This window comes from Chiloscyllium plagiosum, chromosome 6, assembly GCF_004010195.1.
Source record: "Chiloscyllium plagiosum isolate BGI_BamShark_2017 chromosome 6, ASM401019v2, whole genome shotgun sequence".
Lineage (NCBI taxonomy): Eukaryota > Metazoa > Chordata > Chondrichthyes > Orectolobiformes > Hemiscylliidae > Chiloscyllium > Chiloscyllium plagiosum.
This window is the reverse complement of record NC_057715.1, coordinates 97,163,418-97,182,356: the sequence shown is the minus strand read 5'-3', so window position 1 is coordinate 97,182,356 and position 18,939 is coordinate 97,163,418. Positions and strand designations below refer to the sequence as shown.

General features: G+C 39.8%; 1 protein-coding gene across 2 annotated transcripts in view; it reads right to left on the bottom strand.

Annotated features, from left to right (window-relative positions):
- Positions 1–18,255, bottom strand: part of mrpl48 (mitochondrial ribosomal protein L48) — a 35,484-nt gene extending 17,229 nt beyond the window's left edge. Inside the window, exons 1-4 of one of the 2 annotated variants that reach the window (XM_043692194.1) lie at positions 18,149–18,255; positions 16,318–16,373; positions 7,281–7,318; positions 1,167–1,252 (exon numbers count right to left, since the gene is read on the bottom strand). In XM_043692194.1, coding sequence (XP_043548129.1) covers positions 1,167–1,252; positions 7,281–7,318; positions 16,318–16,373; positions 18,149–18,169 — 201 coding nt within the window. In that variant the 5' untranslated portion in view covers positions 18,170–18,255. Of the gene's footprint in view, positions 1–1,166; positions 1,253–7,280; positions 7,319–16,317; positions 16,374–17,877; positions 17,977–18,148 lie in introns of those variants that run through there. The other variant, XM_043692195.1, reaches the window with a different exon arrangement.
- Positions 18,256–18,939: the final 684 nt, after the last annotated feature.

The following is an 18,939-nucleotide window of genomic DNA, read 5'->3' as shown; positions in this document are numbered from 1 at the left end:
ACCAGCCATTGGTTCTACAACAGCTATTCATGTCAAGTCTGTGGTTATTTATTAGGTCTACGATGCAAGATTAAGTCTCAAAAGCAAAATGAATTCCAAACAAAATTTCTATATATTCCTCAAAGAGTCAGTGTACTTCCTGGTATGAACCTGAGCCAGATAACTCAGGAAGATTCCAGGTATAATTGTGAATTGATGCTGGATTAAATGATCACAGTCAAGCTGTGAATTACAGTGAGTACTATAAACTACCTCCAAACCTGATAACTGGGAAAGGAACAAAAAAGAAATTCAATGATGTTTCTGTTCATGATTGCCATTTCAATAACTCCTGCTTAAAGACACAGGCAAATTTATAGACATTGGGCATAAACAAATTTAAAGTTGCTGTGATAGAAAATCTTGTCAACCACAACTTAGATATATGACGCAGGAAATAATCTCAATACCAATGCAAAATATAACAGATGCTGGAAAGCTGAAACAAGAACAGAAAACACTGGGAATATGCAGGTCAGGTAGTGGAGAGAAACAGAATTAACATTTCAGTTCTGTGACTTCAAGGCTTTGGTGCAAACTCAGTCCTAAAATGTTAACTGTTATCAGAACCTTGCTGCATACAAACTGCCTGCTGCACTTCAAAACTAAAATTGCACTTCAATAATACTAAGTGGCCATAAGGAATTTCAGCACACTGTGAAGCCATCAAAGGCACTAGATAAGTGCAAATTCCATTTTTTGTGAGAACAGAAAATTTGAAGGACAAAATAAAGACTCATTCTTGCTAACGACATTATGTAACTGAGCCACATAAAAGACACCCTTGTGTGGATGGCAGGTGAAAACAATTAGAATGGTACATAACGTCCTCCATCCAAACTGACAGTTGGTATGCACCTTCCAGAATGACTAGGTGATTTGAAAGATGATCTGGAAGGCTGCTGGAACAATGGTGAGATTTTAAGAGTTCAGTCTATTGGGAGAGGAAGGAAGAAAATGGCAGTAAGTTAAGAGGATAGAAAATAAATCAATACCTGATATGAAATATTATTTATCATAAAATTCACTTATTTAAACGCAAGTGGATTGGTAGTTTTGAGATCAATCATTTCTGCACTACCTCAGTGTTAAATTTAATTGAGTCACACAAATAGAACATTACTTACCACTTCTTTTGGCAGTAAGTATTTATACCTCCCGATCCCATGGGTGGGCATTGACCTGTAATGTCTCTTGCTGGTTAAGCAGTTACCTGTGTATGTAGAATTTATTTGATTAAAATATATCAAGTCACACTTCTGAGATAGCTTATCTCACAATAACAGTAGAGGGTCAATGCAAAGTGGCACAAAGCAATAGAGATCACTTTAAAAAACTAACAATAGCATGTTTGCACAAATATCAACCAAACTGCCCGTGGCCCAACATTTCAACTCCCCCTCCCACTCTGCCGAGGACATGGAGGTCCTGGGCCTCCTTCACCGCCGCTCCCTCACCACCAGACGCCTGGAGGAAGAACGCCTCGTCTTCCGCCTCGGAACACTTCACTCCTCTAGCTTATCTCTCCACGCTTCAGGCTCTCTGCCTTTATTCCTGATGAAGGGCTTTTGCCCGAAACGTCGATTTCGCTGGTCCTTGGATGCTGCCTGAACTGCTGTGCTCTTCCAGCACTACTGATCCAGAATCTGGTTTCCAGCATCTGCAGTCATTGTTTTTACCTGTTTGCACAAATAATCTACCAGCCTTAGAATCTACTTATTTTATTAGTTCCCTAACTTTTTGATTCTATAATCTTGTCTAGATGTATTTTGGAATAGCCTAAATATATTACACGGGAATCATTTACAGATTGATGCAAATACACAAGCATTAAATAAATAAGTGGATAAGAGGTAAACCATGAACATTGAAAATTGGATTCACAAACAAAAGTAAATCCTAACATGCAATGCTTCAATTGGTGTCTGACAGTGAAAGAGATGTCAATAGTTTGGAATTGAATTGAAAGTTTTTTTTTTAAAATAAATAATTTGATGGCTACAATAGTTCTACAGGACTGCAGCAGAACTGTGAAGCTAGTTAACAGTATAAATGTCTAACAATACTTAAACATGTTTGTTAATGGGTCGGTTAATAATTTGGGGATGGACACATCATTACTAGAGAAGGTAGCCAAGCCTCCCAAAAGCAAAAATACAGGAGGAATGTGTATAACAGCAGGAGTCTGATGCTCCAGTATACCATAATGCACAAAAATGGTAAATAAGAAAATAATTTTGCAATGGTAGTAATAAAGGTAAATGAGAATTAGATGGCTGGGAAAGACTGAAGTTTAAACCCTAAATGAGTGTTCAGACCAGAGGGATGCAGGAAAACGAAGCAAACTGAGGGCAGAGGCTGAAGTACGTAATTAGGTTGACTAGAATGATGCGAGAGGCAAAAAAAAAGGAAATGGTAAGATGGAGTAATAAAATTGAACTAGGTGAGTACAGCATGGTGATGTTCATCAAACTGGTCAACTACTGTTTGATCACCTTCATGCAAATCAAATTATCATGGGGCAACATAATTCTGAGGAGAAATCACACTAAGATCTCCATTTCACCAGGTTCCACGCACTGATGTCCATTGAAATCTGAGTTCCATCAGATAGGCAGACTCAGTTTAAAAAAAAAAGCACAAAAACCTATATCTTTCTCTTGTCAATTTCTTTCCACCTGAATATGTCTGAATATCATAAATCATTTCCAATTCAACATGGTGTAACCCACTCCAAATACAATGTGAATAGTGCCAGCATGCTAACTACTATGAAGAACCATAACGTTGAGGTGCTGGTATTGGCCTGGGATGGGCAAAGTCAAAAGACACATGACACCAGGTTATAGTCTAACAGGTTTAGAGGGAAACCTCGATTATCTAGCATTCGATTATCCGGCAAGATCGCAAGATCCCGATGCTTGACTGAACAATGTTATCCAATATTGGATTATCTGAACGAAATATCCCTGCCCGTATCCTTTGGATAATCAGGCTCTTCTGCATTTGAAATCACAAGCTTTTGGAGCGCTGCTCCTTTGTAGGTGAAATGGAGGGGAGTGGACAGGCACAGAATTTATAGGCAGAGAGATAATTGCAAGATAATTCCAGATAATTAAAAGTGTCAAAAGATAGTATAAATGATGTGAGCACTGGGTCGACAGGCTGAATAACAAGTCTTTGCAGGTGATCAAAAGTGTCAAAGTGTGTAGCACAGTCAAGTGTGAACATCATTCCTTTACTGTGAAAGGATCAAATCTTAAATTCTTTCTTGACAGCATTGTTGATGTACTTACACCAAACAGACTGCAGTGATTTGAGGAGGCAGTTGACCACACCATCTCAAGGGCAATTAAAGATGGGCAATATATATTGGGCCAGCCCACATTCTCTGAATAAATTAAAATGCTTAAAAAGAGTTGCATTCCTCGGATTGGAACTAAATTGGTTATTAGGGTATTAGACCTAAAATGCCTCATCTAATCCAAACATTTCCATGCAAAATAAAATTTGAGATCGCAGTTGATAGTAGGTAATAGCAGAATACATTGAATATTATTTACATGACTTGTTAATTGGTTCTATGGCTGACTTATTCTTCCTGCTGTTCAGAGCCAGAACTCTCACTCCAGAGAATACATTGCATCTGTAAGTGCATTATTGCAGTAACATTACTTGCATTCGTTCTTTTCCCAGGAGTTAAGTACATCAGAAGTTAAATTAGCATCTCAGTAGTTAGTCACTAGGCGTTAACAACTGCGTTGTCACCACTGTGGTGTTGTCTTGACAATAAAAGCACTAAAAGTTAATCTATTTTTTAAATTAAAAAGAGATCTTGGGTGGCATTGCTAAAAAAAAATGCATGTCCCCCTCCCTGCACCTTTGCCCTTCACACACACTTCCAGATACAGGAATCAATCACTTGTAGTTAAAACAACTACTTTTAATCAGTCTGTTTTGGGAAAACCAACTCTATCTCATGTCTGCCCAACAGCTTTAATTTCTGATGAAGAGCTTATGCTCGAAACGTTGATTCTACTGCTCCTCAGATGATGCCTAACCAGCTGCGCTTTCCAGCACCACGCTCTTCGGGCTTAAACTATAAATTCCCTTCTGAATTTAAAATCAGTTCCAAGTATATATTTCAGGGAAACTACATATCTTGGAGCATCCAATCTAGTCTTGCCCTTCTGTAACTTTAAACGTGACCGCTGATGCTCCCGAGCTATTCAGTTGAGATAATTGGTCTAAGTGAACGCTGTCTACTGAACTGCTCCCTCTCACGTTATCTCCTTGACGGATTATTTTCAAGATTTATTTCATAAGACGACATTCTTCATTAATGTGTGCTGACTGCTGTTCTCAGTTAACTGGATAAATGGTAATTTCAATCTTAACTAAAAGCTCTAACAAATTGTGTCTACTGCTGGCATGTAATTACATGGATTAGCTTTATGTCCCTTCTGAAATATCTAGTCTCTGTATTATTTCATAAATCTAGATCAAATGGCACGAGGCCAAGCCTTTCTGAAGTATAGAAGCTCAACTCAGTCAATCTGCCACATAAGATGCTGTAGACAGCAATTAGTAGTGCCTTCTGCAGTCTTTCCAAAACCTCAAAATATCCTCTAGGAGGACAGCGAGTCAGGACATAATATTCTAATGGAGATCCACCTAAGGTCTTACACAGATGAATTTTTAAAAAGTTTACATTGTCTTGGGTATGTAATGTAGAACATTGTTGTTTTAACCTCACATGATTGGCAACAAACCTGGAGATAACTAAAGGGTTACAAACTCCAGACTTCTCTCTCATCACTGACTTAAATCAGTTCCCTGTAGGTTGTATACCTTCCCACTTGTATAGCACTACTTTTCCAAGTTAAACATTATAAAGCTAAACACTCATTCATTCCTCAATTATGCAAGGATATGTGAGGAGTAATCATGCATTCATAATTGACCCAACACCAAATCTTAAAATGCATTTGCCCAACACATATAAAGGCTTTCAATTCAAGTAGCATATAGCAAAGATGCTAAACTCATGCCTGTGGTACACCACCAGTTAATAGTTTCAAAGTGAAACCTATTGGTGACAATTTTCTACTTATGGATTTTTAGCTGATTGTCAGTTGAGTGTCCAGGTAAACAATACCAACCGATTATATCCAAAGTGACTGTAACAGATAACCTATTCTACTGCAGCTACTGCCTTTGATATGGTTAATCATACCATCTTCCTCCAATGATTCCACCATTGTCCAGTTAACCAGGACACCCTCCTATTTTTCAGACACATTGTCCCTTGGCAACTTTATCCAAAAGCATGTCAGGCTCCAGATGTACATTCTTCGAGGAGAAAGTGAGGACTGCAGATGCTGGAGATCAGAGCTGAAAATGTGTTGCTGGAAAAGCGCAGCAGGTCAAGCAGCATCCAAGGAGCAGGCGAATCGACGTTTGGGGCATAAGCCCTTCTTCAGGAATCCTTCAGGTTCCTGAAGAAGGGCTCATGCCCGAAACGCCGATTCTCCTGCTCCTTGGATGCTGCCTGACCTGCTGTGCTTTTCCAGCAACACATTTTCAGTCCAGATGTATATTGACAATATCCAGCTCTGTCAGTTCTCCACTGTCTGACTCGTCATGCTGCTTGTCTGACATCCAGCATTGGATGAACCGAAATTTCCTCCAAGTACTAGAAAAACATTGTCTTTAATCCCTGCCAAAAATGTTGTTCCCTAGCAACTGACTTCATCCTTCTCCTTGGCTACTATCTGTTGCTGAACCAGATGGTTCCCAAACTTAGCTTTAGATTTGATCCTGAGATCAGTTTCTAATTGTGCATCCACTCCTTTCGCAAGATCTTCCCCTCCCACCTCTAACATTTCTATCACCATCCTGCTTGAGCTCATCACTACTGAAACACTCATCTATACCTTTATAATCTCCAGACCCAAGTATTCAATATTGTCCTGGCTCAATATCTCATAATCCCATAAACTCGATCATATAAACCTTTGCTGTACTCTACCTTGTATCAAGTAAACTTGTACCTATATTACCTCCTGATCATTTATTTTCTACCCGACTTTGCAATGGGCCTCATGGAACTGATTTTATGACTTCAGAGAATTGTACAATGCTACTGATATATTTTTCCTGCAAACAAACTTCAACTCCATACTTAATATCATATATACATGACTTGATATTAACAAAATGCATTACACTGTACTCAGCTACATTAGAAGACATTGGCCAGATGTAGGTCTATTTCCTTCATTGCATCTAGATCAAATTGCAAACTCTGACCCATCAAAACTCATCTTTTTGTAAGCCATGAACTTCTGCACAGTTTCAGTAACACCACTGACTGAAACATTAATGCAGTTCATGGGGAGCAACAGCCCCAACACTGATTCCTTCTGAGACTTGACCAATCACCGTACAAAAAAATATTTCCTTAAAGAAGAACTGAACCTACAAGAAAGGTTAAAAAATTGCATCCAACACTCTGTTGTATAAAGATTAAACAGCACCTTCAAGATCTGAAAATTCAAAAGGCTGTCATTACCATCCAACAACATGCCCAGAAGCCATGCTGCAAGTCTTTAATAATACCTAGCTGAAAATGTGTTGCTAGAACAGTGCAGCAGGTCAGGCAGCATCCAAGGAACAGGAAAATCGATGTTTCGGGCATAAGCCTTTCTTCAGGATTCCCGAAACGTCAATTCTCCTGTTCCCTGGATGCTGCCTAACCTGCTGCGCTGTTCCAGCAACACATTTTCAGCTCTGATCTCCAGCATCTGCAGACCTCACTTTCTCCTTTAATAATACCTACCAAGTCCAAGTGGTCTCACAGAGTACATCGAATGATGCCTCACAGGTTTTAATTAATTGAAGTTAAATTAATTAACCTATAACTTATTGGTTGTGATTTGCTGTCTTTTTTTAAATATTAACCTCTCTCCAATTTACAAAAATAATTCCAGTTTCTAAATGAATTGCTTAAAGTATAATCTAGCACCTTATGCAACCGGAGGGAACTGCTGTCAGACCCAGTGGCCTGAGTAAATGGAACGAGAGATCATAGGGAGGAATTGGAAGATTATGTAAGTGCTGTGGCCCACGCATCACAAGGGGACATTAAATAAAAATTTAAATAAACATATGCACCATCTCTTTACAAGTTGAATTTTTTTGGCAAGATTACATATTGCAAGGAAGAGAGGCATTCTTACCTGTAAACCATAAAAGAAGCTGTCTGATGGAAGCCAACCTAAAAAAGAAACAGATTAGCTAAATTCCATCTTTGTAATATCAAGTTCTCGGTCAGCTAGTTAACAAACCAATGAAAAAAGTTGATTGCAAATCTCAATGGAGAGATTTGCATTATAACAAAGGGCAGCTGGTGTCTCAAGCCTGCATCGTTAAATGCTGCCAGCTTTTTCACAGAAAATATGGAATGCATGAAATGTATATTTGGTTCATCCACGTAGAACAATGAAAAACTCTAATTCTGATCACGTCAACCAACCATCTGGAGCCACCCCATTCCTTGTTGGTGCTGAAGTTTTTCTGGACATCTATCCTCAACTTTCCATTTACTGTTATATACTTTACCCTCTTCTACTTATATCCTAACATAGGAGGATCAACATGTTTTTTGTAACCAACAGCACAAGTGCAGTGGGCTATATCTGATCTTGGATATATCTGTGCGGGGGTGGGAGTAGAGGAGAACGTGTAGGAATAAGGGGAGTGGTCCATATTGTTGCTGATGACATAGGTAGGACTAGGAAAGATCTTCTGCTGAGGGAGTTTGAGAAATTAGGTGCTAAACTACAAAGCACAATAATCTCTCGACCTCTGCCTGAGTCACTTGCAAATTAGTATAAGATGAACAAGATGAAAGAATTGAATGTGCAGTACAAAGGCTGATATGAGAGAAGTGGGTTCCAGTATCAAGAGCACTGGCACTTGTACTGTGGAAATTGGGACCTGCACAGTTCAGGAAAAAAATCTGAAAGAACTGTGGATGCTGGAAATTAGAAGTAAAAACAGAAATTCCTGAAAAAACTCAGCAGGCCCTGGCAACATCTGTGGAAAGAATACAAAGTTAACATTTCAGGTCTGTGATCCTTCTTCAGAACAGAGTTGTCAGCAAAAGAAAAAACATTCAATTTGGTGAAAATTAATGGGAAGCCTTTAAAAAAAAAACGCAGAGAATAATTAATAAAGCAATAAGAAGGAAGATGATGAAATGTGAAGATAAGCTAGCTTGTAATATAATATGACCAAAGTTGAAAAGCATGGCACCAGAAAAACAGATCAGGCAGCATCCAAGAAGCAGGAGAATCGACGTTTCAAGAATGTGGAGGGGGTGAAAGGCTTATGTCCAAAACATGGACTTCCTCCTCCTCAGATGCTGCCTGACCTGCTGTGCTTTTTCCAGCACCAAACTTTTTGACTCAGACTTTCCAGCATCTGCAGTCCTCATTTTCTCCTATATAATATGAACAAGCAAGTTAGATAAAGGACAGCCAGGGGATGTGAACTATTTGGATTTCCAGAAAGCCTTTAAAGTTTGCTGCACAGGAGACTGCTGGTGGTGTAGTGGACAATGAAGAAGGTTATCTCAGAATACAATGGGACCTTGATCAGATGAACCAATAGGTTGAGCAGTGGCATATGGAGATTAATTTAGATAAACGTAAGCTGTTGCATTTTGGGAAAGCAAGTCAGGGCAGAACTGATACACTTAGTGGTATTGGCCTGGGGAGTGTTGCTGAACTGAGACCTTGGAATGCAGGTTCATAGTTCGTTGAAGCTGGAGTCACAGGAAGGCAGTGTTTGGTACACTGGCCTTTATTGGTCAGTGCATTGAGTACAGGAATTGAGACCTCATGTTGCAGCTGTACAAGACATTGGTGAGGCCACTTTTGGAATACTGCATTCAAATCCGGTCTCACTGATCTCAGGAAAATGTTGTGAAACTGAAAAGGGTTGTGAAAAGATTTACAAAGATGTTGCTGCGACTGGAGGGTTTGAGCTATACAGAGAGGCTGTATAGGTTGGGGCTACTTTCCCTGGAGCATCAGGGGCTGACGGGTGACTTTATAAAAGGTTTATAAAATCATGACGGGCAGTGACCAATGAATAGCCAAGGTCTTTTCCACCAGGGTAAGGGTGTTCAAAACTGCTGTTTAAGGAGAGAGGGAGAAGAATTAAAAGGGACCCATGAGACAACCTTTCTACAGAGTGGTGCATGGATGGAATAAGCTTCCAGAGGAAGTGGTGGAGGCTGGTACAATTATGACATTTAAAAGGCATTTAGATAGATACACAAATAAGAAGAATCGAGAGGGATTTGGGCTAAATGCTGGCAACAGGACTAGATTAATTTAAGATATCTGGTTGGCATAGCCGAGTTGGACCGAAGGGTCTGTTTCCATATCGTACAACTTTAATACTTTATAAAGAAGATAAAATCCCATGGTGTTAGAGGCAAAGTACTAGAATGGATAGAAGATTAGCTGACTGGCAGAAGGCAGAGTGTGGGTAAATGAGTCTTTTCGGATGGCATCTGGCAATTAGTGGAGTGCCACAGGGGTCCATGTTGGTACAACAACTATTCACATTATCGATTAATGACATGAACGAAGGAATTGAGGCACTGTAGCAAAATTTGCAGATGAAACAAGTGGAGAGACAGATAGTGTTGAGGAAACAGGGAGGTTGCAGAAGGACTTGGGCAGGCTAGAAGAGTGGGCAAAGAAATGGCAGATGGAATACAATGTGGGAAAGTGTGTAATAATGCACGTTGTTAGGAAGAATAGAGGCATAAACTATTTTCTAAATGGAGAAAGGCTTCAGAAATCTGAATCTTGGAAGTCAGGAAGTTCAAGATTCCTTTAAGGTTAACATGCATGTTCAGTTGGAAGTTAGGAAGGGAAATGCAACATTAGCATTCATTTCACAATTGCGAGAAGACAAGAGTCAGATGTACTGCTATGGCTATGCAAATCTCTGGTCAAACAACCAGAGGGCCTGTCAGAAACCTGTTCTCCCCTTCTGTCTAGTGTTGAGGAAACGTCAGAGTCTGAGATGGATGCAGCCTTGATACTATTAACACTGGAAAAGGAGGAGGAAATGCTCCTGACGCAAGAGACAGACTACAGTCCAGTACATGCTGTCTATGTCAGAGTTCAGTCAGAGGAACTGAGAGCACTGATTGTTCCTCCAGTTTGCTCCAATCAACCCCACCTTCCAAGGCGCCATCCATTTCAACTCCCCCTCCGGGCCTCCTCCGCTGTCAACACAAGGCCACATGCAAACTGGAGGAAAAACACCTCACCTTCCACCTCAGGAGCTTACAACTATATGGCCTTAACAGACTTCACCAGCTTCCAAATGCCACCAACCCGTCCTCATCCCAGGCCTAGCCCTCCCTCTCTCACTACCCTGCCCTCTTGATCTGACCTTACCTGTCCAACTTCCTTCCCACCCATCAGTGCCACCCTTCCCACTGACCAATCACAGACATCCCCACCTGCATCCACTTGTTGCCATCCTAGCCATGTCTCCCCCAGCCACCCCCCACCATTTACTTTGCAGCCCCCTTCCCCAGTCCTGATTAAAGGTTTTGACCTGAAACATCAACAGCCCTCTTCTTCTGCTTGACCTGCTGTGCATTTTCCAGCTGCACTCTTTACCCATGCGGATCTCCAACATCTGCAGTTCTCACTATCTCCAAGTAGATTTTAAAACAGGCTTTACTTGCCCACTGGCATTTGTTAATCCAGAAACAAGAAAGAGACTCAAGACCATCAACTTATGTTTTTTTTAAATACATTCATGGTCTGTGGGCATCACTGATCAGGGCAATATGTATTGCCCATCCTATTTTCCATTAAAGTCAGGAAAATGTGGGGCTTGGAAGTGAACCTGCATGGGATGGTGTTCTCATGCACCTGTAGCTCTCATCCTTCCAGGACTTAGGGAGTTAACAAAGAATGCTGGAGAAACTGAGGAGATCTGGCAGCATCTTTGGAGAAAGAAACAGTTGACATCTCAAATGGCACAGTTGTTCCTTAGTAGGCCGGCCAATTATCATCTGGTCATTATCATATTGTGGCTTGAGAGAGCGTGCAAACAGAGAATCTTAGAATTTTGCACTGAAGTGGATCATACCGTTGTCTGTACCAGCTCTTTCAACGAAGTATTGTGCACAAATTGGTTGTTTCCCTTATTACAAGTAACACCAATTAAAAGTACTTACTTTGGTGTAAAGCACTGAGCAGTCCTGCTGTACTCAGACAAGCTATTTTAGTGCTTTTTTCCCCCCCCAACATTAAATGAACAACTTGCTTTGCTTAGGGTAGGAACATGGAACAGAGGTAAATCAGGCATGACCTTATTGAGTCATGTGTAGTCATGGAGGCTCTGTACTGCCTAGTTTTATTTCTAGGTTTCCCGAATCAACAAGTGTTTTCTTCAGCAATTAGGATAAAAATGAGCTGATAGACGATATAATCATAAAAGAAATAGGAACAGGAGTAGGTCCTTTGGCATCTCGAGCCAGCTGCACCATTGAACATTCCTCAAGTCCACTTTTCTGCCCCTTCCCAAGCTGATCAAGAACCTATCCTTGCTTTACATATACACAAGGACTCTGCCCCCAGTTCTCCATGGCAAGAAGTTCAAAAGACTATCTACAAGAGAAGAAATTCCTCCTCATTCTAGTCTGAAATTGGTGCCCCTTTATTCAGAGGCTGTGCCTTCTGGTTCTAGATGCTCACACGAGGGAAATATGCTCTCAGCATTTGTTGTCAAGCCCCTACAGAATCCTACACAAGATCACTTCTCATGTTCCAAATTCCAATAAGCAGAGTCCCAAACAGTATAGCCTTTGCTCACAAGTCAATCCCTAATATGGAAGGATTGGCATTCTAAAATGAACCTTTCTGAACAATTAAACATCCTTCCTTATTTAAAAAGAGACAAACTGCTCACAACACTTTGAACAGTTGCAGTAAGTCTTCCTTATAATCATCCTTCAACCCTCTTGAAAGAAGGGCTAACATTCCATTAGCCTTTTGATTTTCTGCTGTACTTGTGTGCTAGCTTCCTGTGTTCATGCCCAAGTACCCCCAAATCATTCCATGCTGCATCTTTCTGCATTTAAATAATATTCTTATTTCGTTCTCCCTTCGAAAGTGGGCTTTACACTTTCACACATCAATCCATTTGCCAACTTTTTGCCTACTTAATTAACCCATTAATATCCCTTTTGCAACTGGTCTTTCTACCTATTGAGTCCTCTGCAAACTTGGCCACAGGATATTGTCACAGAGCTGTTTTTTTCCTAATAGCTGTTCCTTTTCTCAAGGATACTACATCCTTGGTTTTTTTCCCCCAGAGGGGTAATAAACTGCTCTCAGTGCCATTACTCTGGTTTGGTACAGAGATTAAAGGATATTGAGAGGCCTTTTGTGTATATGTAAACAGATAAGACTTCAGGCCAAAGTGATCTTGCTTTAAAGATGACTTGTATAACGAAAGGGGAATGGTCAGCTCTCCAGCTGAGCAGTTTAGTCCAGTCCAGAACTGGTTGGGAGTTCAACAGTCAGCTGTGTGGAAACAAACTCTTTCTCTCTCTGCCCTTCTAACTTCAACCTGCAAGCATCTGTTCCATTCAGTTATACTGGTTTCCAAGGGGGTTTGCTTAATGGGACTGATATGTATTCAGAACAGCATAATTAAGTCTAGTTTGGATAGACTGAGTTCTGTACGGGTTCTTTATTCTGTTCTGTGTGTTTCATTGTGTAATTTTGTGAATAAAGTTTTGGCTGTTTTTAAACCTGGTAGTCAACCTCGCTAACTTACTCTGGGTAATTTTCACGGTACACGTACCAAAACAGATTGCAAAGTTATGGTCTGGGCTACCTGCTTAAGTTTTGAGTGGTCTTGCCTAGTCCATAACAATATTTGCTTCCTTCTTCCAAGTCATAAATATATATTATCAATAGTTATAGTACCAGCACTTATCTCTTTGGAATCCACTGGTTACAGGTTGCCAACCTGAAAAAGAATACCATACCCCCACTCTCAATTTCCTATGCATTAGCTATTTCACTACCTCCAACACCATGGGTTATTATGACTTGACCTTTGAGAGGTTCAACCTAGTTGAATACCTTCTGAAAGTTCAAATATTTCTACTGATTCCCCTCTATCTACTCTGGTTGAGACTTCCTCAAAACTCAACATTAAAAATCACAACACCAGGTTATAGTCCAACAGGTTTATTTGGAAGCACTTGCTTTCAGAGCACTGTTCCTTCATCAGGTGGTTGTGGAGTATAAGATCATAAAACACAGAATTTATAGCAAAAGGTTTAGTGTGGTGCAACTGAAATTATATTGAAAAAAAGACCTGGATTGTTTGTTAAGTCTCATTTTTTAGAATGACCATGTTGGTTTCAGTTCTTTCACATGTAAATTCCAGGACCTTTGCAGTTACATTCTCAATTGAACTTTAACAATAGGTGCCATGTCAGCTCAGATAATGCATCGAAGGTGTGAGGTTAAAGTCTGTCTGCCCGTGCCCCATCAGTCAGACTGATTCTATTTCTAAAAAACGGATTTACAGAATCTTACATGGATTCATGCAGTTTGTGAGCAAAAGTATCTGCACAGACATAGTAGCTATTGTTAAAGTTCACTTGAGAATGTAACTGCAAAAGGTCTGGGATTTACATATGAAAGACTGAAACCAACACGGTCATTCTAAAAGATGAGAGACTTGAACAACAGGTCTTTTTCTATATAATTTCAGTTACACCCCACTAAAAAGTTTTGCTATAAATTCAGTTTTTTACAATCTTATATGCCACAACCACCTGAAGGGGAAATGCTCTGAAAGCTAGTGCTTCCAAATAAACCGGTTGGACTATAATCTGGTGTTGTGAGATTTAATTTGTACACCCCAGACCAACACCAGCACCTCCAAATCTTAATAAATTAGTCAGACATGTTTTCCCTTTCATGAAACCATGCTGACTCTGCTGGATTAGATTGATTTGCCAAATGTACTATTATGTCCTTAATAATTGAAATGTTTTTCCCACAATAGATACTAGGTTAAACAGACAATTACCCACTTTTAGCCTCCCAACCTTTTTTTTTTAAGCAGTTTTCCAATCCTGATTCTTCTCCAGAACCTGAGTATTTTTGGAAAATCTCAACCAAAGCACCTATCATCTCTGCAACTGCTTCTGTTGAGATCCTAGGATGTAAGCCATCAGGGTCAGGGGACCTATCTGTCTTTAGGCTCATTAGTTTGTCTAATACTACTATTAGATAAAAACAAGGATTGCAGATGCTGGAAACCAGAATCTAGATTAGAGTGGTGCTGGAAAAGCACAGCAGGTCAGGCAGCATCCGAGGAGCAGAAAAATCAATGTTTCGGCCAAAACCCCTTTTTAGTGATGGTGATGGATGTTTAAAGTAGTTTCCACCCTCAAGGCTAATTCAAAATATCTGTTTAACTCTTCTGCCATTTCCCTCTTCTCTATAATTACCTCCCAGATTCATTTTCAAAAGGACTTATATACTTAAAGAAACTTATTGTCAGTTCTTATATTCTTTGCAAGTTTGCCCCTCTTGGATTATTTTCTTTATTACCTTTTTAATCCTCCTCTGCTGGCCTCTGTTTTTATCCCAATCTTTGGGGCTATTACTGACTTTGACCCCCCCCCCTTACATGCTTTTTTCATTCAATTTAAATATTCTCCTTTAACTTTCTGGGTTAGCCATTATTGGTTTATCCCTGGGATAAATTTTTGCTGACAATCAGGAATTATCACCTTAAATCTCTGCCACTGCTAACTGATCCATCCAGTCCATTTGAGTTAACACTATTCTCATTTTATTGCAATTCCCTTTAAGTTAAACAGTTGCTTCCAATCCAAGTTTCTCATACTCAATCTGAATATTAAATTCAGTCATGCTTTGGCCCCTACTCCTTTAGGCACTTTTTACTGAGATAATTTATTAAGTCTGCCTCATACCCATTCCCAGATCCAAGATAGCCTGTTCCCTAGTCAGCTCCAAAACATTTCTCTAGAATACTTTCCCATTCTCTAGAATTCATTGATGTAGCTACCCTTTCCATATTTGATTAACCTAATCATCACTAAGATTAAAGTCACCCATAATTACTGCTGTATTCTTTTTACATTCTATTATTTGTTGATTTTATATTCTCTCCTCTATACTATTCCTACCAGAGACTTTCTTACCTCCAGCCAAATGGACTTTACATAATCCGAGCCTAGATAATCTCCCAGAACTGTCCTCGTTTCACCTTATTAACAGTACTATCCCACTATCTTTTCCTTCCTGAAAGGTTATTTATCCTTGAATGTTAAGTTTCCAGATTTGATCTCCTTGTAACCATGCTTCCACAATTTAAGATCATATTCATTTACTTCAATTTGCAATGTTAGTTTAACTTATTCCGAATGCTTCATGCAAGAAGATTTGTCTTTTTGCCATTTTCAATCACCCGATCTTTGCTTTGAAAGATAGTTTTGTGCGTCACCTTTTATGATCTTATCTACCACTTCTACTTTTTACTGTCCTTTTCTCCCCCCTCTTTCCCTTGCCATCCTCCTGACAGTCTAGTTTAAACCTGTTCCAAATACACTCACAAATACTCACCATAAGGACATCAGGTCCAGTCCTGCCCAAGTGTAACCTTTTATAAATGTTCCCAGCTTCCCCAATGCTCTAACTTCCTATTTTTGGCTTTTAGAAGTTCATTCCTTTTTATGCCTCTTACTGGTATCAATGTGTACAATGACCACCAGCTGTTCACCCATCCAATCCAGAATGTCCTGACATCACTCTGAAACATGCTCAATCCTAGCACCAGATAGGCAACGTACCATTCTGGAGTCTCATTTGCAGTCACAAATGCTTCTCTATTCTCCTTAGAATTGAATCCCCTGTAACAACTGCATTCCCACACTTTCTCCTCTCCTGTGCAGCAGAGCCAACCATGGTGCAAACAATTTGGCCGATTAGAGGAAAGCAGTAATAGCCATTCGTCCCAACAGTATCAAATGTGGTATCTGTTTTGCAGAGGAACAGCCACAGGAGGTTCCTGCACTACCTGTCTAGTCCTCATTCTTGTGAATGAATAAAAGTTACTCTTGGTAGGATGGGGGTGTAAAAGAAATTATGGGCTTCAAGTGTTTCCACTTATCCTTACCTGGTGACTGTCGGTGCAACTTGTTTTAAGAACATTACATTTCTTATACACAGAATCTGCAAACAAGATGTGAGAATATATAATGAGGAATTAGTGAAATCAAAACTCCTGCTGCTAATCAATTTTAATACATTTATACTTGGTATGATACAGAAGAAAAGGTTTTCTTTCCACACTAAATTCTCTCCCATGAGCAGCAGTCACCCAGCACCTGTTCAAGTGACTATTCATGTTGGAGCCTTGGCTACACCTATAGCCTGTTTCACTCTAGTAATCATTGAAGTTCATTCTGGTGTCCATCTATTATGTACGTCCACTTCAAGCAGCAATTAATAGCATAGAAACATGAAGAATAGGAGTTGGCCATTCAGCCATTCTAGCCTGCTCTGCTATTCATTACGATCATAGACGGACTATCAATAGCTTTTCCCCAAATCTTTTGATCCCTTTAGCCCCAAGAGCTATATTCAACTCCTTCTTGAAATCATACAATATTTTGGATTTTAATGCCTTTTGTGGTGGCAAATTCCACAGACTCACCACTTTGTCCTACATGGCTGACCAACTCTGGTTGAATTTTCCACCATATTATAAAGGCAGTGAGGCCAACAATACAGTTTCTGTCACTCTCCAGCAGAGCCCCAAAATCTCACTCCTTTCTCCAGCTCAACTACTCAAATTCAGTCTTCAAATAAGTAGAGTTGATCATTTAAATTAGGCAACAAAATAATTTATTTTCCTTTTCTTGTGTAATGAAATCTGAGAGCCAATTACATACCTGTTCTAAAGAAATGCGTTATAATTATGCAGTGCACAGAAAAACAGAAACAAAACTTGCTTATCCTGTTAAAATAAAGAATATTGATCTTCAAAATAACATTATCCATTGAGTTACTATTGTTGAATGCGCTGGTACCAATGTAAAGTTTAAACTGAATATCACTCATGTACATAAATGTTAAGATAGCAAATTTTCAATACATGGAATGGACAAATAAAATAAAATCAATAAAGATCTCCTCATAACTACCAGCTTGGTTCAGTTGTCCCACTCTCACCTCTAAGACATAAAATTATGGGTTCAAATCTTGTTTTAAGACTTTAACATAAATATTTAGTCTATGTTCATTACAATATTGAGGGAGTGCCACACTGTTAGAGATGTCATCTTTTGAATAAGATGTTAAAATGAAGTCCCTTTTACTCTCTCTCCAATACTGAAGTATAGTTATTCCCCATGTCCCATCCAACAATGAATATTATCTGATTGATATCTTTCTGCTGTTTATGGGAACTGGAAGAAATCAAAGGATCATCATAGGTTCAGGAGGCCATTTAGCAGTGTTAACACCAGCTCTCTGCTGGAACAATTCACCTAGTACCATCATCCGCCTTCCAAGAACAGTGTAGTGCACACAAATTGGCTTCGGTTTACTGTATCACAAGTAATTACACTCTAAAGCACTTCATCATCCGTGAGCACGGTGAGCTGACCAGTCCCCCTGACCGGTGCTACATAAACACGTTGTTTTTCCCCTACTGAAAAAAGACTTTTCTTACAGGCCTCTGCGTGTTTATACAGGACTGGGTGGTGTCTCACAAGTTGCTGACAATGCAGAGACAGACCTCGCTGTTATTCCTTCAGTGAATTCCCAGTCGTGCTGGGTTTGTCTGTGTCTCTGTCCCTATCACCCACTGAGCACCAACCAGTGGCCTGCCATTACCGACAGCATCGATCACAGCACAACCACGGCTTGGTTATAAAACAATCCCGAAACTATCCTTTATATAAATTTATGCATAGCTTTAAACAACAACAAAAAAGAATCACCTCTGTTACGACAGTATTCATGATTCAGCCGGCCAGAAATAAAACTAACATTTCAGGTCCAGTACTCCAACCCCTTCCCCCCACTGAGCTCTGTAAACTCTCACCCCCAACAACAAAACGCACAGCACACGCGTTCCGGCTCCAGTGCCTTCAGCTTCAGGAGAACAATCTTTCTATCTATCTATAGATAACTAATTCTATACTTGAGAGAGAAATTAGATCGAATCACAAGACACAAATACAGTGGAGGAAACAAATATGTATTGGATAGTTATGTTTAGTCCTTGTTACCTTTAATAATGCATCATCTTCAGAGAAAAATACCAATTTAATTAGTTGAATTTATCTGTTCAAGGGAGTGGCTCCTCAATTGGGATTTCGCGGATCCACCTTGTCCACTCACATTGTGGCACAGTTATTTGAATAAAGCAGGTAAAAGGGCAGGATTCTTATGGGGCTTGGCAGGGTAAATGCTACGAGGATGTTTGAACTCATGGGAGAGGCGAGGAACAGAGAGCATAGGCTCTGAATAAAGGGACACCAATTTAAGACAGTAATGAGAAATAATTTCTGATTGAGGGTTGAGAGTCTTTCAGACTACTTTCCACAGAGATCGGAGCTGGCAAAGGTCTTGTGTATATAGTTATGACTGAGATTCTTGATCAATAGGGTAATCATAGATGTGAGTCTAGATTAGAGTGGTGCTGAAAAGCACAGCAGTTCAGGCAGCATCCGAGGAGCAGTAAAATCGACGTTTCGGGCAAAAGCCCTTCATCAGGAATACAGGCAGA